Source organism: Theropithecus gelada, chromosome 2, assembly GCF_003255815.1.
Source record: "Theropithecus gelada isolate Dixy chromosome 2, Tgel_1.0, whole genome shotgun sequence".
Classification (NCBI taxonomy): domain Eukaryota; kingdom Metazoa; phylum Chordata; class Mammalia; order Primates; family Cercopithecidae; genus Theropithecus; species Theropithecus gelada.
This window is the reverse complement of record NC_037669.1, coordinates 164,013,643-164,040,842: the sequence shown is the minus strand read 5'-3', so window position 1 is coordinate 164,040,842 and position 27,200 is coordinate 164,013,643. Positions and strand designations below refer to the sequence as shown.

The following is a 27,200-nucleotide window of genomic DNA, read 5'->3' as shown; positions in this document are numbered from 1 at the left end:
GCTATTACAATTATCTGAAATTGCAAATTTATTTTCTTGTGTTTTCTCCCCCTGCTCCTCCACTTCATTCTATAATGCTATAGTTCACTGTAATACTTCTGGTTCCTACGACTGGAATTATGTGTCTGGCACATAGTAGACACTCAGTAGATGTTCATGGAATGAATGAATGAATGATTCAGATGAGATTTAAATAGCAATAGTCTTGACAGAATGGTAAATTTCTATACTTAAGATGGTCTGATAATGATCTCATCAGTGTTGATAGCTGTTCTATCATTTGTTTTTGCCTTAGAGTACCACAGAGCTTCTTATCCAGTCTGCCTTCATCCACTCTCCTTTTACCTACACCCAACCACAAATTACTTCACCCTGAACTTCAAGTGACCACTTAAAAATGAATCTTTTTGGTGGGACACGGTGGCTAATGCCTGTAATCCCAGCAGTTTGGGAGGCCAAGGCGGGTGGATCACTTGAGGCTAGGAGTCTGAGACCCGCTTGGCCAACATGGGAAAATTCTGTTTCTGCTAAAAATATAAAAATTTGCTGGGCATAGTGGCTCACACCTGTAATCCTAGCTACTTGGGAGGTTGAGGCAGGAGAATTGCTTGAACCCGGAAGGCAGAAGTTGCAGTAAGCCGAAAACATGCCACTGCACTCCAGCCTGGGTGACAGAGTGAGACTCTGCCTCAAAAAACAAAACCAAACCAAACAAAAAATTGTATGTTTTTAAGAGACAAGATCTCACTTTGTCACCCAAGCTGGAGTGCAGTCGCTCCATCTCAGCTCACTGCAGCCTAGATCTCCTGGCTCAAGCAGTCCTCCTGCCCCAGTCCCCTAAGTAGCTGGGACCACAGGTGCACACCACCATGCCCGGCTAATTTTTTGTAAATATGAGTTTTGCCATGTAGCCCAGGCTGGTCTCAAACTCCTGAGCTCAAGTGATCTGCCCACCTCTGCCTCCCAAAGTGCTAGAATTACAGGCATGAGCCACTGTGCCTGGCCTATGACCTTCTTTTACTGACTTTTTGTTGGGGATAAAGACCAAAATCCTTAACGTGAACTCCACAGAATCTTGGCATATGCTGATCTCTAGTGGAATGCTCTTTATGTTCTTTTTGGTCTGTGACTTATCCACCCCCTCACTCATACGTTATTACAGTAAGGTGTATAACTAGTTTGTGTAACATTTTTCAAAGGTGTCATTATGCATTGCTTTGGCTGTCCCTCTGCTCTGTTGTGCATTCATCAAACTGAAGTTTGTTAGGGATGGATTTTGAGCTTTGGCTTACCAATATAACATCAGCCCTTGAACACTGTAAGTGTTGAACATGTGACTACTGAAAGAACTGAAAAATCCTGAAAGAATTTATGACTAAAAGTTTGAATTACAAAATGCTTTTATTAATTGGGGCCCATTTATAGTTTGTCTAGGTAATGAATAATTTGTTTGAATAAAATGCTTAGTAAGTGATAACTACTTTGAATGATATTTTTAATCATCTATAAGGATTTTGTACAATATTGTACATTTCCTAGCAGATTTAAAGGAATAGCCGTTATTTTGACATATTTCTTGTTATCAGATTTTAAAAATCACCTTTTTAGTAAATAAAGATGCATTATCATAAAATGATACATACATATCAATTCATGGATTTAGAATTCTTTTCTTTGAAAACTATTTTAGTACAGCAATTCTTTAATGTCATAGCAAAAATTTGTAAAATAAGACATTTTTATGTGAATCAAAATATTTTTGGAATTTTTTTATTTGAAGAAATTGGTAAACATTAAATAATTTTTGATATTTGAGGATTTTAGATTTAAATACTAATCACTAACATTGTATTGTGATTTGTGTTAGTAAATCTTCTATAAGACTAAAGATATTTTTGAGAATATTTACCTTCACTTCTTTATTTAGGCTTTGGAATGTCTTAGTAAAAATGCCCTTTATGCTTTTTAAGTAGATGTTTGTTATATGAACTTGTTCAGATAGCTGTTATTTAAAAGACACAGATAGGATCTGTAACCCTGGTTCATGAATGATAATTTGTATCCTGCATAGAGTCCCAGTGAATTTTTCAGGCACTAAAATGGGACATATCTAATGTTAACATTGAAAGTTACGTACTTTGGGTTAACAGATGCGTTTACATTTTATGAAGTCTTGTCCACTAGATGTTCAGCCAGTCTTAAGGGATCTAGCACTGATTGTAATCACCAGTTGAAATGAGTAGTGCCCAAAGGATTCTTTTCTCTAGAAAAAGATGTTTCCTTTTGATTACACTGAAGAAAAAGAATAATTTTGGTAAATATAAATATTCTATAGGTGTTATTTGAAAGACAGTGAAATAGGACTTTACTAACATATACACTATTTTATGTAGTAAATAATGTGTATTTTATTTTTGTTATATATATTTAGGCACTAATAGATAATTTAATGTTAGGGTTAGAATTCCCTAAATATCAATTAGATTATTTTTGAAAATATAATGCTTTTTGTTTTGTTTTGTTGTTTTGAGGAGGGTATGTTTTATTTAAGCTTTTGTTGGACTGTAGTAAGGCTAAAAGTCTCAGCCAAAGTTAAACCAAATTGTTATCTGTATTTTGTTAAGATAAAATTGTAGTGAAGGACAAATGATATAATAATCATGTATTAGTCTGTGCTCACACCTCTATGAAGAAATACCCAAGACTGGTAATTTATAAAGGAAAGAGGTTTAATTGACTCAGTTCTGCATGGCCTGGGAGGCCTCAGGAAACTTACAATTATGGTGGAAGGCAAAGCAAACATGTCCTTCTTCACATGGCGGCAGGAGAGAAAGTGAGTGCCCAGCAAAGGGGGAAGCCCCTTATAAAACCATCAGATCTTGTGAGGACTTACTATCATGAGAAGAAGATGGGGAAAACCACCCCCATGATTCAATTATCTCCACCTGGTCCTTCCCATGATATGTGGGGATTATGGGAACTACAATTCAAGATGAGATTTGAGTAGGGAAACAGACAAACCATATCAAGTGTTTTATGGCCTTAATACTATTTCTCCAAGTTTAAAGAAATATTTTCAATACTCTTTATCAACATATTTACTTCTTAGCAAGCTCTTCTGAAAGACTACTTTGTTGTTTATGTACTGAGTGGAAATATGTTTTGTAATTGTCTAAAATGCAGCATTAGCATTGCAACTGTTTTTCAAAAAGGTGCTTTTGAGATCCAAGTGGTCTATGGTAGAACCTCAGAGGCCATTAGTAGCGTTCTGCTTAACATGTGGAGCCTGCACCCTCCCCTAATAAAGAGTACATAGTACTGGTCATATTAGGAAAATGTGTGAAGTTGGCGTAGCTCAATGCAATCTATTACTATTGCTGGAAAATGAGATCATAGTTTGTGCCTTATTGTTAGTCATTAGTAAATGAGGACATATAAGATACCCAATAATTTCCTCAATTAGGGCAAATTAAATTGCCTTCTATAATAAGATAGTCACTTTTAGTACAGTAGAAGCTTATAATTTTAGAATAGGAAAGGCCTGTTTATCATCAGAATAATCTAGGGAACCCTTTAAAGTAGAGTTCTGGGCCTCACCCACAAATATCTCAATCTCTTTTCTCTCTCTACCTCCACTTCCCCCCCTTCTTTCTTTCCACCTTCCTTTCTCTGCCCCCTCTCTCCCATTTCTCCCTCCCTCCCTTCCTCTATCTCTCTCTCTGTCTACCTCCCTCTCTGTCTCTCTCCCCTCCCTCCACCACACCACACACACACACATGCATACTACCTATATACCTGTTCCCAGGTGATTTGGATGATCAGATACGATCTGGTACCACCCCATCTTGTAATATATGTAGATGGTGCAACCCAGAAATATTAATTTTGCCTTAAAATTCTGTGTTCTTGATTGATTCTGGCCTACTCTCTTATATGTCTGAGACATCAGGTAGCTTTATATCCAGAGTACCTGGAAAAATGACAGTAATACTAAATAGAAATATTTAGATTTGTGCATTATTATGTGTTATCTTAGTCTGTTTTGTGTTATCATAGCAGAATATCACTGACTGGGTAATTCATGAAGAAAATAATTTTATTTCTCACAGTTCCGGAGGCTGGGAAATCTAATATCAAGGTGCCAGCATCTGGTGAGGGTCTTCTTGTTGCATTATCCCATGATGGAAAGCAGAAGGGCAAGAGAACGCATGTGAGAGACAGCAAGAGATTGAATTCACAGTATTAAGCTATTTTATAATCAACATTAATTAATTCATAAGTATAGAGCTCTCCTGACCTAAACACCTCCCACTAGGCCCCATCTCCTAACACTGTTGTTGCATTTTGTATTAAGTTTCCAGCATATGCTTTTTGATGGACGCATTCAGCCGTAGCACATGTTAACTTAAATTGGGTAATTCTACTTGTGATTATCTTTGAAATTAGTCCCTGTTTCCCATTTAGTTGCAGAATCATTAATGAATTCCTCTTATAGCTTGTTTTATCTGTTATTGGTATATGTGTAATACTGTGTACTATCATACACATTAGTTTTAGTTTATTAATAGATTGACCATGGTTTTAGTTTTTTATCTTTTATCAGTTTCAAGAAACATTTATATATCTTAAGTTCATGAAATTATATGACTTTATATTTCAAGGCTGTAATTTTATTTAAATTTACTATATCTTGCATTCTCTTTAAATATTTTATGTTTGATAAGATCATTGTCAGGAAGGATATTATAAGGGCTGCACAAGACTTACACACCATCCTCATATAATTCGTAAAGTTTTTGATTCAGTTTTTCAGAAATAATGCTTTTTAATTGCTAAGAAGAAAAAAGTCACAGTATTCAATTATTTAAGTTATGAGCAACTGTATTTCTCCTTGTGTAGAACTAGTAGCCTTTTATTTTTTTTTCCTCTACTAGAACCAGTATTATAAGTACATTGATTAAAATGTTAATAAAAATGAAGGTAACTTCTTTGAGGACCTACATTGTACTATAAGCACTTCACATACATGTATCTCATTTAATCTTTCTTACCACATTTTGCAGTAGAACCTATTGTTGTCTCCATTTTACAGATGAGGAATCTGAGATATTGAATGGTTAAGTAAGAGAACAAATAAATGGTAGAGTCTTAGCTTTTAATTATGATGCTTTAATGACTCTAGTTCCTGATTTCGTTAAACTGAATGTTAGTTTATTTTACCAATTCAGTAAGGTTTACTCCTGGAAAAACTTTAAAATTTAAACAGAGATCATCGACAGTGTATTTTTTCTCTTAAAATCTAAAAGCACTGTGTATTTATATAAACCACACCCTAAAAATTTGAAACCTCTTCCTGTCTTTGCAGACTGGCTCTGTGCCACAGTAGTTCTTTAACATTTAGCTGAGCTTGCAGTCCTCATACAGTGATCAGCTTTTGGTGGAAGCTTAGGGTCTTCTCAGTTACTTTCTGATCATGCATATTGCTCTAGGCATGCACATGGCCTTCTACATTTCTCCAGTACACATGAATGCTTTTGAATGTCCTAATTTCCCAAAGAAACCCTCACCAGCTTTTTCTCCCAGGCCTTAGGTGGTCTATCTTATATTTCAGTTGCAGTCTTTTGCGGCAGGCATCTGTGAGTGATGTGGTTTGGCTGTGGCCCCACCCGTATCTCACCTTGAATTGTCGTTCCCATAATCCCCATGTATCATGGGAGGGACCTGGTGGGAGGTAATTGAATAATGGGGGCAGTTACCCCCATGCTGCTGTTCTTGTGATATTAAGTGAGTTCTCACAAAATCTGTTGGTTTTATAAGGGGCTTTCCCCCCTTTTGCTTGGCATTTCTCCGTCAGGCTGCCATGTGAAGAAGGGCATATTTGTTTCCCCTTCCGTCATGATTGTAAGTTTCCTGAGGCCTCCTGAGCCATGTGGAACTGTGAGTCAATTAAACCTCTTTCCTTTATAAATGACTCAGTCTTGGTTAGTCTTTTATAGCAACATGATAATGCACTAATACAGTAAATTGGTACCACAGAGATTGGTGTGCTGCTATAAGGATACCCAAAAACGTGGAAGCGACTTTGGAACTGGGTAATAGCCACAGGTGTTTTGAGGGCTCAGAAGAAGACAGGAAAATGTGGGAAAGTTTGGAATTTCCTAGAGACTTGGAGGGCTCAGAAGATAGGAAGATGTGGGATAGTTTGGAACTTGAGATTTGTTGAATGGCTTTGACCAAAATGCTGATAGTGATATGGACAATGAAGTTCAGGCTGAGGTTGTCTCAGATGGAAATGAGGAACTTGTTGGGAACTGGAATAAAGTTAACTCTTGCTATGCAAAGAGACTGGAGGCATTTTGCCCCTGCCCTGGTGATCGGTGAAACTTTGAACTTGAGAGAGGTGATATAGAGTATTTGGTGGAAGAAATATCTAAGCAACAAAGCATTCAAAAGGAAGCAGAGTATAAAAGTTTGGAAAATTTGCAGGATGACAATGTAGTAGGAGGGAAAAAATTTCTGGGGAGAATTACAAGCCCACTGCAGAAATTTGCAGAAGTAACGGGGAGTGGAATGTTAATCACCAAGACAATGGGGAAAATGTCTCCAGGGCATGTTAGAGACCTTCACCACAGCCCCTTCCATCACAGGCCTGAAAGCCTAGGAGGGAAAAGTGGTTTTGTGGAATGGGCCCAGGGCCCCCCAGCTCTATGCAACCTTAGGACATGGTGCCCAGGATCCCAGCTGCTTCAGCTCCAGCTGTAACTGAAAGAATCTAATGTACAGCTTGGGCTGTTGCTACAGAAGGTACAAGCTGTAAGCCTTGGCAGCTTTCACATTGTGTTGGGCCTGCGGGTGTGCAGAAGATGAGAATTGATGTTTGGGAATCTCTGCCCTAGATTTCAGATGATATATGGAAACACCTGGATGTCCAGGCAGAAATCTGCTGTAGGGGCAGGGCCTTCATGGAGAACCTCTGCTACGGCAGTGCAGAAGGGAAATGTGGGGTTGGAGTCCCCACTGGGGCATTGCCTAGTGGAGCTGTGGGAAGAGGGCCACTGTTCTCCAGACCCCAGAATGGTGAATTCACTGACAGCTTGCACTGTGCACCTGGTAAAGCCACAGACATTCAACACCAGCTGTGAAGGCAGCCAGGAGGGGAGCTGTACCCTGCAAAGCCACAGGGGCAGAGCTACCCAAGGCTGTGGGAGCCTACCTCTTGTATCAGTGTGACATAGATGTGAGACATGGAGTCAAAGTAGATCATTTTGGTACTTTACGGTTTAATTAGTGCCTGTTGGATTTTGGACTTGCATGGGGCCTGTAGCCCCTTTGTTTTGGTGAGTTTCTCTCATTTGGAGTAGGTGTATTGCTCAATGCCTGTACCCCCATTGTATCTATGAAGTAGCTAATTTGCTTTTGATTTTGCAGGCTCATAGGGGAAGGGACTTGCCTTGTCTCAGATAAGACCTTGACTTAGACTTTTGGGTTAATGCTGGAATGAGTTAAGACTTTGGGGGACTGTTGGGAAGGCATGACTGTGTTTTGAATTATAAAGACATTAGATTTGGGAGGGGTTAGGGGCACAATGGTATGATTGGGCCATGCCCCCACCCAAATCTCATATTGAAATGTAGGTCTATAATCCCCAGGTGTTATGGGAGAGACACAGTGGGAGGTAATTGAATCATTAGGGCGGTTACCCCCATGCTGCTGTTCTCATGATAGAGAGTGAGTTCTCACAAGATCTGATGGTTTTATAAGGGGCTTTTCCCTGTTTTGCCTGTACTTCTCCTTCATGCCATCATATGAGGTAAGACATGTTTGTTTCCCGTTTTGCTATGATTGTAAGTTTCCTGAGGCCTTCCCAGCCATGTGGCACTGCGAGTCAATTAAACTTCATTCCTTTATAAGTTACCCAGTCTCAGGCTGTGCTTTATAGCAACGTGAGAATGGACTATATATTGGGTTTTTAGTTTGGCTTGTTGTGTATTCTATTGATGTCCTCTGCTTCTTCTAAGTTAGCCTGAACAGAGAAAGGCACCTCGTGTCATCTTTCAGGCGGCCCTTACACAGGGTAGAACATACATACACAACAATTTGTAAACATGGTCCCCTCTTCCCTTCGAGAACCAAGTACCAGACTTCCACCCTGGGAAAGTAGCTACCCGCTTTCACACTGCTACAGTGCCAGGGAGCGGGTGGGGCAATGGCAAGTGTAAAAAGCACAGAATTTTTTTTTTTTTCTTTTGTTGAGACGGAGTCTCGCTCTGTCGACCAGGCTGGAGTGCAGTGGCCGGATCTCAGCTCACTGCAAGCTCCGCCTCCCTGGATTCAAGCAATTCTCCTGCCTCAGCCTCCCGAGTAGCTGGGACTACGGATTCAGTGTTCATTTTGCTTTGGAAAATGTTTGACTGTTGATTACAGCTTTTACAAAGTCCTAAGAGTTACTTTTTGTTTTTCAGTGTTTCTGTAGGAGGACATGTACTACTTGGAGTTTCAAACTCTGCCATCTTGCTGATGTCATGCTGCTTTCTGTCTTTTGTTTTTAAGAATTCTATTAAAGGTTTAATAGGAACCTTTGATAACAAAACATCCTTTTCTCAAAATGGTCCACTTGAAAATGTATTTTATTTAAGACTTCTTATGAATTTTTATTTTACATCTGAGTTTTCCTTATCTACAATACTTATTTTAAGACATTCTTTAGAGAACTAAATATGGCTATTAAATCATTAGAACGTAAATACATTAACAATAATAAAGAAAATTGAAAATTATAAAATTCATGAATTTTTTTCTGTATTGATTTCAGCACTGGCTCATAGATCTAATGAGTGGTCCTGGATTTTTAGCATAAATAGTTAGCTTGGGGTGGCTAATGGTTTGCCTGATTTCACAAATGATGTGGCTACTTTATGGATAATGCTGAGTCATTATGCTTTGCTTTCACTGTGTGCCAATACATGAATATACTTTATTCATAGATTTAAAAAAATCATTTATTTTTTTTAAGGATTTTAAATTTAACTAAAACATTTCATTGCTATATACTAATTCCTTTAAAAGACACAAAGGCTTTCAGGTCTTTACAGTAAATTCATAGCTTTGTTTTCATTTTGAACCAAGTCTTTTTTCCCATTTTACTATTAAATACCCCAGACTGTGTATGCTGACAGTTCTCTAATGATTCAAAGATAAAACCTTTTCTTTATTATGTAATACTTTTCAGAATTCATACCTAGTGTGATGTGATATTCTAAAATTTGATGTTTTCACATGTAAACTGAAGACACATTTGAGTAGGCATGATTATTTATAGTGTTACTCTGGCTGTTTTTAACTTAACCTAGTTTAAAAATCTCTGGTTTTCTCTTCATGAACTAGATGTTTGTGTATTAAAAAATACTACAGAAATCTATTGTAAACCTCCCTTTAGAAAGATTTCAACAGTGCACAGATGGAACCAAAAATGCCCTTTGCTAAACATGACCTCAGTTAAAGCCAAAAGGGAGTCTGAAATTCCATTCATTCTGTTTTGAAATTTAAGTCACAGTTACACTTCCTGGCTTCATAAGTTAGATACACATGTTAGAAATATTAGGCAATATTATGCACTTTCTTATAATTTAAACCAATGTAACTGTCAGCATATTTTTGCAAATCAGCAATTTATTTTAATTGTGAATATTATGAACCCATTAGGAAAGTTGCATACCAATTAATGAGAAATGAATGTTGTATAAATTTCAAATTTATGGTCACAAGTAATTGATGAATTGTTCTTATAGATATATGTTGTAAAATGTTTTAAATATATAGTAACACATGTTATTTATTATATATAATTCGTGCATGTATTCAAAATATACTCAATAAAGACATCTAGATTCTTTTACTGATTACTTTACATTAGATATTGAAATATCTTTACAACTGTATTCTAAAAGTTGCTTATTAGTTAAATTACTTTTCAGGTAAGTAAAAGGAAGTCTATTATCTTAAAGCACATTTTAGATATTTGTGCTATTTGACCATTTAATAGTCTTTGTGTAAGATTACATTAATACTGTATTTGTGTGTGTGTGTGTGTGTGTGTGTGTGTGTGTGTATGATGCATCTTTGTTACAGTTATGGCTACCTGACAACTTAGTTCAGGAATCAGAATAGCAAGTAAAAACATCATAGTAAACTCTCTTGCACCCTCTGTTGTTATTTTTGGGAAATGCTACATATACGTTCCCATGATTGTATTGTCATTTCATTTACTTTAATCTCTTATAAAATTAATACTTATTTTATTATACTTACTTCCAAATTAGATTCAGTAGTAAAGTAACACTTGTTTATTTCCCAAACTGGCAGAAGTTGTTTTCTGGTGTTACAGATATGTTTTTTATCATATTATAGCTTAAATGAAAAATGAGCCTTTCTGTTTGTCTTTAATTTCTCCTAGTTACCGGTAGTAAGCCTCTCCAAATGTTTCACACCAAGTAAAATCTCTACAGGATGTAGCACATTGTATACACAATTTTACAGAATTACAGATTCTGTCTGTTCTTTTGTAAACCTTTCGATAGTCAGAGAGTTTCCTTCCAAAATAAGAGTCTGAGATCGTCCATACTAAAATTAAGAATTTATAACTGTAAGGAACAGATGTTTTCATAAACATTTGCTATAATTAATTTCAACTAGAGGATTGAGGGAACAAAGCGTTTTTCCCGCTTCAAAACTTTATTGCCTTTTCCTCATATAGCCAACTCTGAAATCTTTTCTCTAATATTGTTAGTGAAACAATTGTACTCCTTATTTGGTATGTTTTTGAGAAAGAAAAACTGCTTTTTTTTCCCCCATTACCATTTTTTTGCACCTTGAAAGTTATATTTAATGTGATATTTTCTTTCGGAAACAGTTATAAATTAAAGAAAACCTTTATAATGTGATAAAACCTGGTTATTTATGAAGCCAAAAGTCTCTTAATTATTTGAAGAATTTTATATTTGATCTGATAAACATCAGCTTAAAGGAAGAACTATTCTATTGGTGTTATTTTTCATGTTTAATCATAATCTTAATTTTAAGGAGAAAGAAGCTCATATTTTAAATGTGTAATATAGTACTTATTCTATGCTGATTATGGAATGTTTCACAGGAAATGTCTACAAGCTGTTAAATAACATGTGTTGTAGAAATTTTCATTTAGCAAGATAGAGACTAATTTTCCTTACATCTTTTTAGTTTATTATAATATTATTAATTTTTAAAAGAAAAGGAAGGGTGTTGTATGAGTAATATTACCATACCCATGTTTTCAAAGAATTAGCAACATATACCTAGCTAGGTTAATTTTAAACATTTATATGTTTTTGGATTATTTTCTTCTATAAATTGTCACCATTTTTAAGTGTTGTAATCCTTTTTAGGATTTTTTGTTTTTTCAAAAAACAAAATAAACTGGAACAGTATTTTGAAAAAATAGTAGAGTTGAAAGTTTAATAAGCGGGCTCAGTCCGCTTCTCCTGAATGCTGGCACAGCTGCACATATCTCACCAAACTCTCAAAAAAGAACCAGTGTTCTTTACTATCTGTCAACTATAAAATGTGTAAAGAAAGATAGGTAGCTATCATTAAAATTACATTTCAGCGTTCAGTAACCATTTAATGAGTAGCATAATTATATAAGTATAGTACCTTAGATACTGTACTCAGTAATTAAAAATAATCTCATCTTTAAAGTGAAAACTCTGTAATTACTGTTTGACTTATCCACGACCACTGTGATGATTTCCTGTTGCACCTTCAGTTGTTCAAAGTATATTAAAAGTATAAAATTGGATAAATCATTGTTATATTATGCTGTAAATATTATAAAAATGGAATATGACCTGATGTTTCAAAGTTACATTATATGAATTAGGAGTATAAAATATAATCGTATTCTAAACTTTTAATTTGTTTTGAAAAACAAATAACATTTTTAATAGCGGCATACTATGGTTTCATAAAAGCTGTACTTTGAAGTGTATATTTTAAAAAATTGAACCATTAAATTTCAGTCAATAAGAATATATAACATTGGGGCATTGGTAAGCATTTTTTCCAACTTTAGTTCATTTACTTTTATTCTATAGTCTTTAATTTGTTCTAAATTTGATTTTATGAATATGACAGATTTTTGGGTAAAAATTTTTTCTCTCAATGTTTGATATTATTATAGGAGACAAATACCTTTTGATGTTGTTCCTTTTTCATGTTTTAAATTGCCAAACTCTTGACAGTTGAAACCTAAAGTTAACAGTTAAAGTTTTGTAAAGAATATTAAGTAAGGCATATTAAAAGCTCATTAATTAATCACTACCTCTCAAGTTGGCTTTTTATTTTACCTCTGTTTACTAAATTGCTAGAGAGTGTCAAACAAGGACCTGGAAAATCATCCAGGTTGGCTCTCTGCCTGCTCTCTTTTGACAGTACCACTGATCAGGATGGGTGACTTGGTCACCAAGAAAAAATTGCCTTTCTTTATACTGGTTTATAATTTTAGTTTTGTCTGTGATTCATAAGAAGAAAATGTTGGTACTGTGCTTCATTTGTTCCTGATAACACTTACTTTGGTACTGTTACTATCCAGTCTAGGATTAGCATTGGTTTATATTTTGAAATCAAAATGAATTTTTTACCTAAAAAGCTTTGAGTACAAAAGATAATTTGGGGAAGGGGGAGAGGATATATGCTTTTTGGCTAATATGTTGCATTTAGCTTTCACACAGTTTTTCAACTGAAATACTCAGTTTATCTCCATTATTTCAGTGTTGTAATTTTTTTCTCCAGGAGATTCAAATAAAAATGGAAGAAGAACAAGTTCTACTTTAGACTCTGAAGGGACTTTTAATTCCTATAGGTAGGTGATGAATACATGTATATATATACACATACACATATAATATTACAAGATAATGTATAAGATAAATAATTATATAGGGTTTTGATCTAGAATAGTAAGGAAACACTATTTGTGCTTTAACAAGGTGACCAATGTGAACAATATTGTGTTAATGTTATTTTCTGCAATTAATAAGTTACAGAAAAATATAATATTCTAAATTTTTGAGTAAATGCACTTACTGCAGTATCTGTTGTTAGCCAATAGTAGGGTAATTGGAACGTATGCACATGTAGTATTCAGCTTCATTATAATCCATTTTTGTTTTTCCAGTATATCTGTTACATTACTAAAGCTTCCTTTTAATTTTCCTGCTAAAATATAGTACCGCTCATGAGCGCCTAAGAGAGCTTAAAATGTAGTTCATGGTTGAATTAAATGCTGTTTGCTAATATTCTGTTTAAGTTCTTCAGTAAACAGGGCTATTACTTCTGAATTAGTAATATTTTTAAAAGGATACACTAAGAAAATATGTATTTTACCTAATCCTTTCTTTATATTCTCCTCATGACTTGAATTTTACTTTCATAAACAGTAAATGTTTATGAAATTTGTACCTTATATCTGGAAACTGAAGAACAACAAAGATTAAAGTATTTTCAGTAATACTTGAAAATTTATATACAGAGCCAAAGTGGTGTAAGAAATTGGTTATTTTCTTTTAGGAAAAAAGTGCAAATTCAATAATGATACATTTTAACATTATAGATGGCAGTGCAGATTCTTGAAGAAACAATTTAATTGGCCAACATTGTCCTTATGGTTAATTACTTCTGATACTTGTGTAACAAAACTATAAAATATATGCAAGAGCCACTGTATATTTGAAAACTAATTTGAATATTAAACTGTGTCTCCTTGTCTATAATAAATATGGAACTTATGCTTAGTTTATATTTTTATTTGTATACATATTTTATAGTCTTAATTGGAACTGTGTCATTTATTTCTTCAGATTTCAGGCAGGCTTTTAACATCTAGAATCGGACCTTTTATACAGGAGGAACTAGACAAAAATGTAGTAAATGAAACAAGTTTTTACAATTTGTTTATGAATTTCAGAAATGAGATGGTAATTGAAACACTTGATATCTTTATTTTATGCTAGTTGGGGTCTGTATAAATGATCAGTTGTTCAAGTGTCACAGATACCACAAAAGGCTTATTTTCCATGGTGTTCTAGAAGGGTATTATCACAGCAGTAAAACTCATATGTTGTTGTTAAATTTTCACTATATCCATCCTACCTTATAAATATTGGAATTGTCCAAATGCTTTCTGAGTCCTGAAGCATAATATAAAGCTTGTATTTGACATACTAAACAATAGGTAGAATCTCCTATTTGAGTGTGTCACAGCTGATTGTAACAATAACCAAAAAAGTAAATGTGAAAGATAGTTAAATAAATATTAGGATTTGACATGTAACAGAGGAATCTTAAGATGGTAAAATATGAAATCTATGATGATAATTTATTAGGTGTAAATACAATTAAACATAAACGAGACAAAAAGAAAAACTAATGTATTTCAAAAGAAGGAAAATCCCATTATATGTGTATAAATTCTGTTGTTGAATTATATTTTACAATTACATTTGTATTTTAGCCAATTATAGTAAATAGTGGATATAATATAAAGTTAAGAGAAATGTTTTCATTTCATTCATTTCATAAGAGAAATGAAAACATTTCTCTTAACTTTATATTAAGTGAAGGTATAATATTATCTTGGGTGTTTTTTTGTTCTTGAATAAAGTATCTTAGTATTATTAAATGATAATTGTATTTTGAAAAGTAACTCCTAGTGTAGCTTTGCACAATAAATACTAATGTTGTTAACTAAATATTTTTAATCAATGTCTGTCATTGTTTAAAAATGACAGACATTGATTAAAAATCAATGTTGTAATGTTAGAATATTAATTTATTGTTGTAATTAAAAAGGGAAGATAAAAAGCTGAAGTAATACAGTCTGTAAAAATGTGCTTTTAATAGTTGGCAGGCCAGTGCCACTGTTAAATACTGTTATAGTATTTAAGGTATGAAATGAATATTTTTCTACTCAGTAGGTGATAGCTCTTATAATGAGCTTACTTGTGGATTTGACACTTGGGTTAAGTGTAGAATTCATAGAAGCACAGCTCTGTGGTATAGCTTCAATTAAGGTTAACTGACAAAATCTAGGAATTGTTGCAGAATCACATTAAAATGGCAATAGAATTTTCAGTAAAATTTACTTTTGAAAACAAAAATTATTTTTTGTTGCCATTATAGCTCTTTAAGCTAACTAGAAATAGGTTATTAGAAAAACGTAAATGTTGCAACCCTCAGATGTCCTTTTGCATGACAGTTCTACGTTTGTATTATTTAAACTGCCTCTGAAATCCTAGCCTTTCTTCACAATTAGACAACACAGGCCTTAAACCTATCACCAACATACTCATAGTTTATATATACTTGTGTCAAAGATTTACTTTAGTTTCTTGTCTATCAAATGGGCATTATAATGCCTAACCTGTTTCCTTCCCACAACTGTGTTAAAAACTTGGGTTAAAACATATAAAATAAAGGCCTTTTGAAAATCTAAATGGGAAGTCATAGTATTAATTCTTTCGTGCTCACTTCATGTAAATGGGTAACTTTGTTTCCTGTATTCACCATCAGACACATGTATCCTTTAACATATGTTGAGATTTTAATAACTTTTGAATTCAGTCTTGAATTGGACACTGAAATTTATATTCTTTCCACTGTTTGTATTATTATGATATTAGATTATGAGTTTCAAGAGGGCATAGTCTCTGGGGGTTTTCTTTGTTTGTTTTTTGAGACAGGGTCTCACTCTGTCACCCGGGCTGGAGTACAGTGGCACTACCTTGGCTCACTACAGCCTCAACCACCTGGCCTCAAGCAATCCTCCCACCTCTCAGCCTCCTGAGTAGCTGGGACTACAGGTGTGTGCCACCACACCTGGGTAATTTTTGTGTTTTTTGTAGAGATGGGGTTTCATCATGTTGCCTAGGGTGGTCTCAAACTCCTGGGCTCAAGAAATCTGCCTGCCTTGGTCTCCCAAAGTGTTGGGATTATAGGTGTGAGCCACTGCACCTGGTCTGTTTTTTAAAACAATGTTTAAACATAGTGTGCTGGTTCAGATCCTGATTGTAAATACTCTGAATACTTTGGACAAGTCTCACCCTCAGTTTCTTCATCTTTGAAGTGGAGATGATAAAATACAGTTGATATGAGGAGTTTAATCAGATAATGGCATATGGTAAATGTTGAATAAATATTAGTTACTTTTTTGTTCCAGACAATGTCATCATCATTGTCATCACTAACCTTTTGGTATTATAGAAATTGTTACAGTGATCTAATATACCAAAAGGAAGAGAAAAAATATGTTTTACAAGAAAATAAATTTTTTGTCTGTTAGCAGAAAGAGTGCTTAAGAACAAGCTTAACCTGAGATTTGACACTCTCAATCTCTGACACATATTTCAGGTTACCTTTGAATAACAAATTTGAATACCTAGTAAAGATAAAAGGAGGATATTTTACTATGAATTCAGAGATGATATCTGGAACTTTGACAAATAAATTTTAAAATTTAAAATGAATGGGCCGTAACTACAGCTTTATGTGCCTAATACTCATAGATTTTTTTTTTAAATAAACTGGGATGTTTACTTTGGATTTATATCTTCTTTTGATCTTGCTTCATGGATTCAGATAGAGTACAGCTGCATTTAACTCCTAAGGCACCAGTACAATTATTATATGATGCTTGAGTAATAGTCCAGATATTGTTTTGGAAATTTTGGTTAAAATTTAATTGTGTATCTCTGAACTAATTTGCAGATGATGCGTTAAAATGGAAAGTTTATAAGACTTGAGAAGACATTGTTGGTTTTGTGAAATATATCTTGTACTTTTTAAAGACCAATGTTAATGTTGTCTGCCAAATTATATGAGCTTTCTCTGTTCCTTATTTAACCATTAAAACTGAGAGAAGAACATTAATGGGTATGAAAGAAGAAAAGTCGTTTCCTGATTATCAGTTTGCTGATGTTTAACTTAGTGACTGTAGCACAGGCCACTCCTCTTCTCCTCTTCCCAAGGGCAGCTGACCTTCTCCTCGCCAAAAGAGGCAAGCCCCTTGCCAGCACATATGACTACAGACTATTACATTAATCTGTTTAGCTGTAGTACCAGCTGCTTGCATGTTTTTAATTATCTTATTAGATGGTATAACAGTGACCTATGAAATAAATTGAAGGTGAACATTTAAAAACTTTTGTTTTATTACCCTGTTTCTAAATATCTTTTTGATCAAATTATAACTTTCCTCAAAAGTTGACAGGAAATCTTTGTCATTTTTGAGTCAATGTTATGCTTTTTTTTTTCAGATTTTTAAAGTATAATGTCTTAATTCCCAATATAGACAATAACTTATTTGTTGCCTCATTTATTGATAAGCTTTTTGTGTTTCTATAGCCAAAAATCTGCTGTAAACTTGGCTTCATAGTCAATTTAGTTAGAGAAAACTCAGACCAGTTATTTGGCATTCTCAGGGAAACTCAAAATATTGCTTAATTTTTGTACCTCATCTTAGTTTTGTGTAAATGGCAGAGGATAGAATATAAATCATTGTAGATTATTTTACATTTGTACATTATAGTTAACCCTAATTTTCAAGATTCTGTATAAACTGTAGTAAATCATCTAGTTTACTCAATATTTTTTTTTCAACTTAATTTCACATGACATTATATTTTCCAAAGCCGTACTCTTAAGAAAAATGTACACTCTTTTTCATCTTGACAATTAGATACTTTAAAAATAATCATTTGTAAATGCAATGCTGACTTCCAGAGACAGTGCAAAATTATAAACACCGATGATGCTCAGTTAGAAGTCGTAGCCAATAAACTGAAGATTATAATAATTTAGTTAGGAGCTTTGGGGTTTGAATCAAAAAACAAAAGTTACTTGAATGCTGAAAAGATACACAGATACTTCTGTGTGTGTTTTTAGTTAATAAATCCTACATCTGGGCTAGTGGAGTGACTTGAGACTTAAAAAATTTATAGACTGGAATAAACTATTTTTTTTTTTAAGAAAACGTTCATACTTTTGGCTTATTTTTTTCCTCTAATAAAATATTGTATTTCATATTTGAAAAGAGCTTTTATTGAAGAAATAAAGGGAACTTTATATGTGTATATAGTTTTGTTGTTGTTTGCTTTATTCCTTTTAAGGAGAGATGAAAAAAGACACTTGGCTCTTAAGCAATGGTGTTCGAATTTCTTGATATTTATCAGAGCTTCCAAGGTTGCCTACCTTTCTCAATATAATATGTTCTATATATAGCTCACCGAGTCAAAAGCTCTTCAAATTGGTAAAAAGTTTGTAAAAAGTTAAAGTCGGTATTGCCTTTTAAATCTAAAAGTTGTCTTTTCCTGCCTAAGAAAAAGTACATTAATTTGAATTTTCTTGAATCATTAAGTAAATTTGAAAAATTAGGCTTCAAGTTTTAGCACAAAGATTTGCATGTATCTTATTTGCATATAATCAATAATTTTGTATGCATCTTGTTTGCATATAATCAATCAGTAAATTTGAAAAATTAGGCTTCAAGTTTTAGCACAAAGATTTGTACTTATTTGCATATAATCAATAATTTTGGAAGATGCGGGAAATATCTTTTCATCATTTACATTTATTTTTAGTATAGTACCTTTTACATTTGTATGTAAGATAATTATATATCTCATAGAAATAACAACGAAACAGTGATTCAGTAGAAAGGAGATAATAGGGCAAAAGCCTACTTTGGCAGCAAGATTTAAAATTCAGAAATCTAGGTTCTAGTCACACTCTTAGAGTGATATAATTTTGTTAGTCATGTTATTTTTGAGAATGTTGGCTTATTGGACGAGAGCAGGTGCAGTGGCTCACCCCTGTAATCTTAGCACTTTTGGAGGCTGAGGTGGGCGGATCACTTGAGATGAGCTGTTCAAGACCAGCCTGGCCAACATGGTGAAACCCTGTCTCTACTGAAAATACAAAAAAAAAAAGTAACAAAATTAGCCAGTGTAGTGGTGAATGCCTGTAATCCCAGCTATTCGGGAGGCTGAGGCACAAGAATCACTTGAACCTGGGAAGTGGAGGTTGCAGGGAGCCAAGATCATACCATTGCACTGCAGCCTGGGTGACAGAGTGAGACTGTCTCACAAAAATAATAAATAAATAAAAACAGAATATTGGCTCAATCAATTTATTTGCTAGAAGTAATATGAAAGGTGGTAGAGACCAACCTGAATCTACCATCCCTCTTCCCCACCACTCAGTCCTCTTAAGTTTCTAAGGCCTTGCCATTTTAATTATTTTTTCAGGGTTTCGTAGCTTAATAAGTAGAAGAGGAGAAAGGAAGGCCTAGAGTTAATGCTCCTTTCCTGATTCCATGAGCCTTACTTTTCTGATTTTGTTGTATTTCCTGTATATTGTTGAGGATCTGTATAATGTTAAGATGTTCTTAAGAATAAATACATGATTTAGGGAATCAATTTGGAAAAAACACACAGAAATAAGACACACTAAAATCTAGATCTTAACTCTACCACTGTAACCTTAGGCAAGGTAATTAACCTCTCTGATTCTTAATTACCTCATCTGTAAAATTGAAATGTTAGCATCTGTATCATTGAGTTGTAGAGAGCATACCTGTAAAATGTGTAACGTACCTGGCCCTTGTCATCAAAACATAGTGGGTAACTACTGTTAGTTTTTTTCACCTTTCCTTACCCTCTGTCTTTTCTAAAATTTCTTTTAAGTTGTAATTAACTCTACTACCTGACAAAGTTGGCCTTTGCCTCAGGAAAGTTAAAAAAAAATTTTTTTCTAGTTCTAACGTGGCAGTAAATGAGTATTTAAAGAATCAGATGAATCTATAGTTATCTATAGGTTATATAGGAGGAACTTTTATATAATCGCTCCTTATATTTAATCTCATTAAATTGTCTTGCATCTTGTTTGTGCTTATATTTGTTCAAGAAGCATCACAACCTTTACAGTTAAATGATCACTTCAGAGAGCACAAAATGTATAGCCTTTTCATTTTTCAGAAATCAGTCATAGTATTACCTTTTGTTCTTATCTCCATAATGGAGGCTCTTTTGAGTAAAGAAAAATCGCATTTGAATGATGAATACATCTTCTTGAAGTAACTTATTATTTTTATGATAGTATCTGTGCTTCTTTATAATATACAATCTCTCTGAACTAATTTATTGATTACTTAACGGCTTTGAAAAAATGTTACCCTCTATTTTGAAAAATCAACTGATTTGTTTGCATTTACAGCCCTAATTACCAACCCACACTGGCTTGAGCATACATGTTACAGTTTGAGTTCTTTTCCTTTAGAAACCCCTTCAAGCCCTTTTTGTTATCTGTTGCCAGGCTTTAGGGGAATTTTTTTTTTCATGTTTGTTTATTTACATAGTCAGCTGAAAGCCTGATCATCCAAGGCTGTGTAAATGTTTATCTTTGGAAAGACAGGCATACATTTGAAATATGAGGATAAGCTGCTCTGAGTCAATCAATACTGCGAGTCCTTTCCCCTGGACACACTTCTGTTTCCTGCTGGTGTTCCCAGTTGAAATGCCTTGCTGTCAGTCCTATGGATCACTGTTTGTAATATATACTTTGGATATGGTGGTGAAATATACAAAGTCAATTAAATATTTGCTCAATACTGAAGTATGAGGAAATAATGCATAGAATTAGGGTTCAAAAATACAGTTAAAAATTTGAGAAAATGCATAGAATTAAGGTTCGTAAGTGGAGAGTTAATTTTTTTTAAAAAAATTTACCAGTATCTAGCTTATTTATTTATGCATTGGTCTGCTTTATAGTCCCAGGTAGCTCTATATAATACTTAATTTCTGAATGTGTATTTCATGGACAATTTGACTCAAATAAATGATTTAAGGGAGAAATTTCTACAGAATATTTAGGAGTCAATATTTAACTTTTTTTTTTTTAAATATCAGATCGTGTTATCTTTTGACACAAAGTTGTAGTGGTTACTAATTCTGTTTCCCCATTTTATTTTTAATCCAGAGCTTTTTCACAAGTGCTTTTTGAACATTTGTTTATATCTTTTTTGTTGTTGTTGTTCAAGGGAGCTAACTTATCTTCCATCATTATGTATATCTTTGTTATACTCCCAATATAGACAAACCACTGTGCTAAACCTTTAAGACCCAAAGAGGAATTAAACACAGACCCTGCCCTTGGGGCACTTATGATGTAGCAGGGAGACAAACATGGAAACAACTAACATAGATGATGACTGGTATTATAATGGAGGCATTTATCAAGAACTAGGGGAAGGCCAGGCGCAGGGGCTTACACCAGTAATCCCAGCAGGCTGAGTGGGGAGGATCACTTGAGCTGAGGAGTTGAAGACCAGCCCGGGCAAAAAGCAAGACCTCATCTCTACAAACAGACAAATAAATAAATAAAATAATTAGTTAAATTTTAAAAAATTAGCCAGGCATGGTGGCACTTGCCTCTAGTCCCACCTACTCAGGAGGCTCAGGTGGGACAATCACTTGAGCCTGGGAGGTTGAGGCTGTAGTGAGCTGTGATCATGCCACTGCATTCCAGCCTTGGTGACAGAGCAAGACCCTGTCTCAAGACAAAAAACAAAAAGCAGAACCAGGGGAAGACCAAATGGTTGGGGTGGTGGGCGGTAGGAGGAAAATCTGTTTGCTAGGTGTTCTAGCGGGGGCAAGAGTTTCAGGGAGGTGAGCAGCATGTATAAAGACGATCTTCATTTTCCACTCTTCAGCAATGCATTCTTTTAGATTGCTTTTGCAGTAGAATAGGTAAGTTTCAGTTTGTTAAAAACAGAGAGATTCTCCAGAGATACTGAGTTTATTAGGCGATTTGCGCATCTGGGATATGTAGGCCTTGGGAACCATAGGCATATCCAAAGAGGTTGAGGGAAGGGGAAGCTTTTAAAGACAAGAGAGGAAAGTACACACAATTTATTTTGAAACAGAGAACTTTGGTTACAGGGGCTTATTGCAGGAGCTAACACCAGTTCACTAATGGAGACAGTTTGTCTGGCAAATGTTCTTGTACAGCAGTTAGCTATCCTTGTACTCATGTAGCAACCTGCAGTTTAGAAAGTTATTGGTAAAAGTTTTTGTTACAGACGTATGTGTATAAGAGCCCTTCAGGGAGTCTTTGTAATATTTCTTCAGCGTATGTGCATGAGGGCTCTTCCTTCTAAACCTGGCTTTATTTATGGTCATCTCTCACTATTCTTGGGGATTGATTCCAGGACCCCCATGAATACCAAAATCACAGATGCTGAAGTCCAGCAGTCAGCTCTATGGAATTGGAAAGGATAGGAAAAATCAGCCCCTCTGTATCCATGAGTTTGGCCTCCTTAGAATACTGTAGTCTCAGTCTGATTGGCATAAACCATGAATGCGGCATCTCATGTATGGAGGGCCAACTGTACTTTCGTTAGGGTTTGACAGAAGTGACTTCATTTTGATTTTGACAACTTTCCTATTTGAACTTAGTCATCAGTGACAAAATTATGCCCTTACCTATGAAGACAGCTAATGTGACCCATACAACATCAGTATTTACATATGTATCTATTTCATTGTAGTGACAGTGTTGCTTTACATGAGCTGCTATTTTGATAGTACTAAAGTACTACTAAAGTACTAAAGTACTACTTTGATAGTACTTGCTATTTGATAGTACTAAAGTTTTAAAATTCAGTATATCATAGTTTTATTTATTTATTTTTTTTGAGATGGGGTCGTACTCTGTTGCTTAGGCTGGAGGGCCATTTCAGCCCACTGCAACCTCCACTTCCTAGGTTCAAGTGATTCTTATGCCTCAGCCTCCTGAGTAGCTGGATTACAGGTGTGCACCACTGTGGTCATCTAATTTCTGTATTTTTAGTAGAGTGGGGGTTTCACCATGTTGGCCAGGCTGGTCTTGAACTCCTGACCTCAGGTAATCCACCTGCCTCAGTCTCCCAAAGTGTTGGGATTACAGGCATGAGCCACTGCACCCGGCGATGTTTGATGTATTTGAATCGATGATCAAAAATTTTAACTGAGGGTTAAAAATCTTTAAATCACACAAAAATAATTATGAAATAGTTGATAATGATACAATTGAGAATGAGTATTAGGTACCTAGAAATATGAAGAAAATCAGTAAACCTGCTATGGAATAAAAAATAACCTGCAAATGATAGAATATTTGAAATGTAAAAGATGTCCTTGTATCTGAACATACGGATATAATTTTCATTCCATGATTATAGATGTTATGTTCTGAGAGAGCCATTGAAGTAGTTTGGTTGACATAATCTCAGAAGTAGTTTGGTTGACATAATCTCAAGGAGTTTCAAAGACTCTTCCAGGCTACTTTTTCATATTAGGACACTAATGCAGATGACATGTCCAAGTGTCTCAACCCATTAGAACCAAAACAGGGTAGTTGAACCCTGTATCTTAAGCCTCATTCCAATTAAAAAAAAAATACTTCTAAACCTTGAAGTTCTCTTGAACAGTGTAGCTCAACTTTCATAGATCTAGACACAGACTTATGTGTATTTTGTTCAGTTCACAGTAATAAACTTACAATGTCCAAAATAACTACTATTATCTTCTTGCCCTTCCCCCTGCCTTACCACAGGGGAGCAGTTCTTAAAATACTTAATTGACTTTAAAAAAAAGTTTATCCCATGGCCCATTTATCTTCTTTTTAAATTATCCCTTCTAGGTTTGTTTAGCCAGCCGGTTGCTGAATATGATTATATTAGGTTCATGATCCAAATCTTGGGTTTTTCCAGCATTGACCATTTTTGGGTAACCAGTAGAAGTAACACTGTGATCACCAAAGATTTGCCTTTCTAACTTTCAAGTATATGTATGAGAAGAGGGGTATGGGAGGAGGCAGGGGAAGGGAGTGATAAAAACAGAAACCACAGGGAGAGGCAATGAGATAGATACGGGAAAGAAAAAGAAAAAGATTATATCCATATCTAATAGTCTTATTAGTAGCACCATTTATTTAGAATAATTATATACTATGTTACCTCTCTTACGGAATTAAATTGCTTTATTTAACCACATGTATTATTTAACTTTTAATGTTTGTTTTCTTTCCCCAGTTATATATGCGTATGCATCACTTGTATATTTATATCCCTTGAAACTTTATAGTTGTTACTTTAAAAATTGAATGTATATACGAGTGAATTGTTGCCATCCTTAAAACATTTTAAGCTTCCTTGTCCAATGCAGGAACTACTGGCAGTATGAAGCTATTTAAATTTGGATTTCAATTAATTAAAATACAATATGTAGTTCTTCAGCTGCACTAGTCATATTTTAACTACTTAGTAACTATGTGTGGTCAGTGGTTACCATAGTGGAGAGTCAGATGTAGAACATTTCTGTCATCTCAGAAAGTTCACTTGCTTAGCGCTCATCTAGAGGTTATCAAGTGAATGATGGATTCAGTTAAAATACAATTGATTTTAATATTCCTTAGAGAAAGTATTTAAACACACATGTATTTCTATTTGGTAATACCCTATTAGTCAACACACTATTGGAAAACATGCTTTAAGTCGTAGGATTGACTTTTAATTAGGACATCAGGTTTTGCTAAATAAATGTCTATTTATAAATAACTGGAAAGTAATTTATTCTCTATTCTACCAGCGTTTCCTTTACAGTATTGGCTTAGATTTGCAGACTGTGTGGCAAATTCTTTATCGTGTTATAGAATGTTAGATATCAAGCCCGTACCAGTTATCACAAATATCAAAGTAAATGAGGTGAGGTGGGGGTGGGAAGAAGGTAGGACAGGTCTGCAGGGAGAGGATTTTTTCCTTATTAATTATAGAGGAAGCATGAGTAAGCCATGGAGTATAAAATAGACTTACTCCAGACAACTTCACAGAGATTGTCTGGTATAGGATCCTTTTCTCACTTCATTTCTAAATGCCAGTCCTTTGATTAGTAATCTAATTATCTATTGTATATTTAAATTATTAATACAATTAAAAATCAAAAGCTTGTTATAAAATCAAAAAGCTTGTGATACTGCTTTTCTTGGTTTCCTTTTTGAAAGCATGATTTTTGAGTTTACCTACTTTAATATGACCGTGGATTTAGAAGCTCTGAAACACTATATTTTGAAGAAAATAATGCCTGGGTTTTTTTTGTTTTTTTGTTTTTTCTTTAAAAAAGAGAGTATTGCAGCACTTTGGGAGGCCAAGGCAAGCAGATCATGAGGTCAGGAGATCGAGACCATCCTGGCTAACACAGTGAAAACCCATCTCTACTTAAAAAGTACAAAAAATTTAGCCGGGCATGGTGGTAGGTGCCTGTAGTCCCAGCTACCTTGGGAGGCTGAGGCAGGAGAATGGTGTGAACCTGGGAGGTGGAGCTTGCAGTGAGCAGAGATAGTTTCACTGCACTCCAGGCAGGGTGATAGAGAATAAATAAAATAAATAAATAAATAAAATAAAATAAAATAATAAAAAAGAGAGTATTATATTTAACAGTGCGTAACTGTTTTAACTCAGTTCTTTGTGTTCCTGTGAAAACTGAGGTGAAGGCTCAAGGTTTCTCAATTTAAAGTTCAATTCAAACCTGAATCAAAACATCGTAATTTTAACAAACCTCTAGGCAAGGAACTATTCTTTACCTGTATTTCAGTGGAGCCTCATCATATGATAACATGTTTCACCTAGACATATGAAGAAATACATTTTAAGCTTGTAATTATGCATTCTGTTTTATATATATATATATTTATGTATAAGTGATATGCCCTGATGTTTCATTATGGAGGAGAAAAAAAGCTTTAAATAAAAGTAAGTTTTAGAAAATTCATGATATAGGAAGCAAAAAAGCCAGTACAGTTTCTAATTGCCTTTTAGAGACTCGTGAGTTCCCTCATTACCTGTGATTTAAGCTAAAAATGAGGTAATTATAGATAACATCAGTGTTTATCTGGTTGATCTTGGCACCTGCAGTCCTAATGTTGTAGCTTACCCATATCTGGTGCCACACTTTATAGTCTTATGCTGACATACCTGATTTACACTTTTCATATTTCCATTGATTTTAAGTTAGATATTCCTTGTTCTATTTGAATAGTATTTTCAAAATCATACCTTTAAAATGACTTAAAAGTATATACCTTTATATAATACTGGAATTATGGTACAGTCCTTGCATTGATAGAAGTCTTTCACTAATATATTTTGATATAGATTAGAAACCGATTTAAAAATTTACTGGCTCCTCTTTGATAAAATAAATGTAATCATACTAAATATGGCAATTTAAAAAAAGTATTGGCATGCACTTTAGGATTATGAAATTGTATAAATCTTTTTGAATCAGGTTCAGCTTTCTTACCTTTTACTTCCTCAGCTTCAGATATTCTACCCATCTAACCCTGATCTAATCCTGCTTAAATCCTGCTTCATCCTGCCATGGCCGTTTTGTTCTATTATCTTACTATTCAAATTGCAATGAAATGATCCTGGTTGGCTGGCTGACCTTGTAAACTCCATGATCGTCTCTGAGAGCTCCGTCTGCTATACTCCCCTATCACTATACCTCCCAGAGAGCTAGAAGCATCTCTCTACCCTCTCTCTTTTTTCTTCCACTGTCTGTGACGTGTTGGCTTTTCCCAAGGTGAGAATCCATTCTCTTAACCACTCAGCAATTTCACTGTCAGTAGAAGCCTAAGTAGCTCCTGTTAACCAGCTATTAGAGATCTTCAGTCCTAAACTATATGTAGTCCCTTAACTCTTTGCTCTTATTGTAGTCATTTGGATTTCTTCAGTTAGCCCACAAACACATTGTTTCCTTTCCACATTAAGCTTAAAAATGGGATAGAAACCATCATATAAATCTATATGGTGTAAAATTAGTGTATTCTATAGTGTATCACCATTTGGGATAATGATTCAGAAGCTTTCTAGTCATAAATTAGCACATAATTTAGTCATTTATTAGTCATCATGTAGGTTATAAAAGTATTTAAAGTATTAAATTTAGAAGATATCAACAAATTTAGAAGATACTAGTTTCACACCAATGTTATGAGCATATATTGGGAAACTACTACATTAAAATATATAATTACAAATAGATATCTCATTATAATTATCAGCTGTATTTATCCAC

At 34.4% G+C, this 27,200-nt stretch overlaps 1 protein-coding gene across 3 annotated transcripts in view; it reads left to right on the top strand.

Moving 5' to 3' along the window:
* TBC1D5 (TBC1 domain family member 5) overlaps positions 1 to 27,200 on the top strand; it is a 564,034-nt gene that overhangs the window by 270,954 nt on the left and 265,880 nt on the right. For all 3 annotated transcript variants that reach the window (XM_025377827.1, XM_025377829.1, XM_025377828.1), the window contains one exon: positions 12,826 to 12,895. In XM_025377827.1, the coding sequence (XP_025233612.1) occupies positions 12,826 to 12,895 (70 nt within the window). The remainder of the gene's footprint in view (positions 1 to 12,825; positions 12,896 to 27,200) is intronic.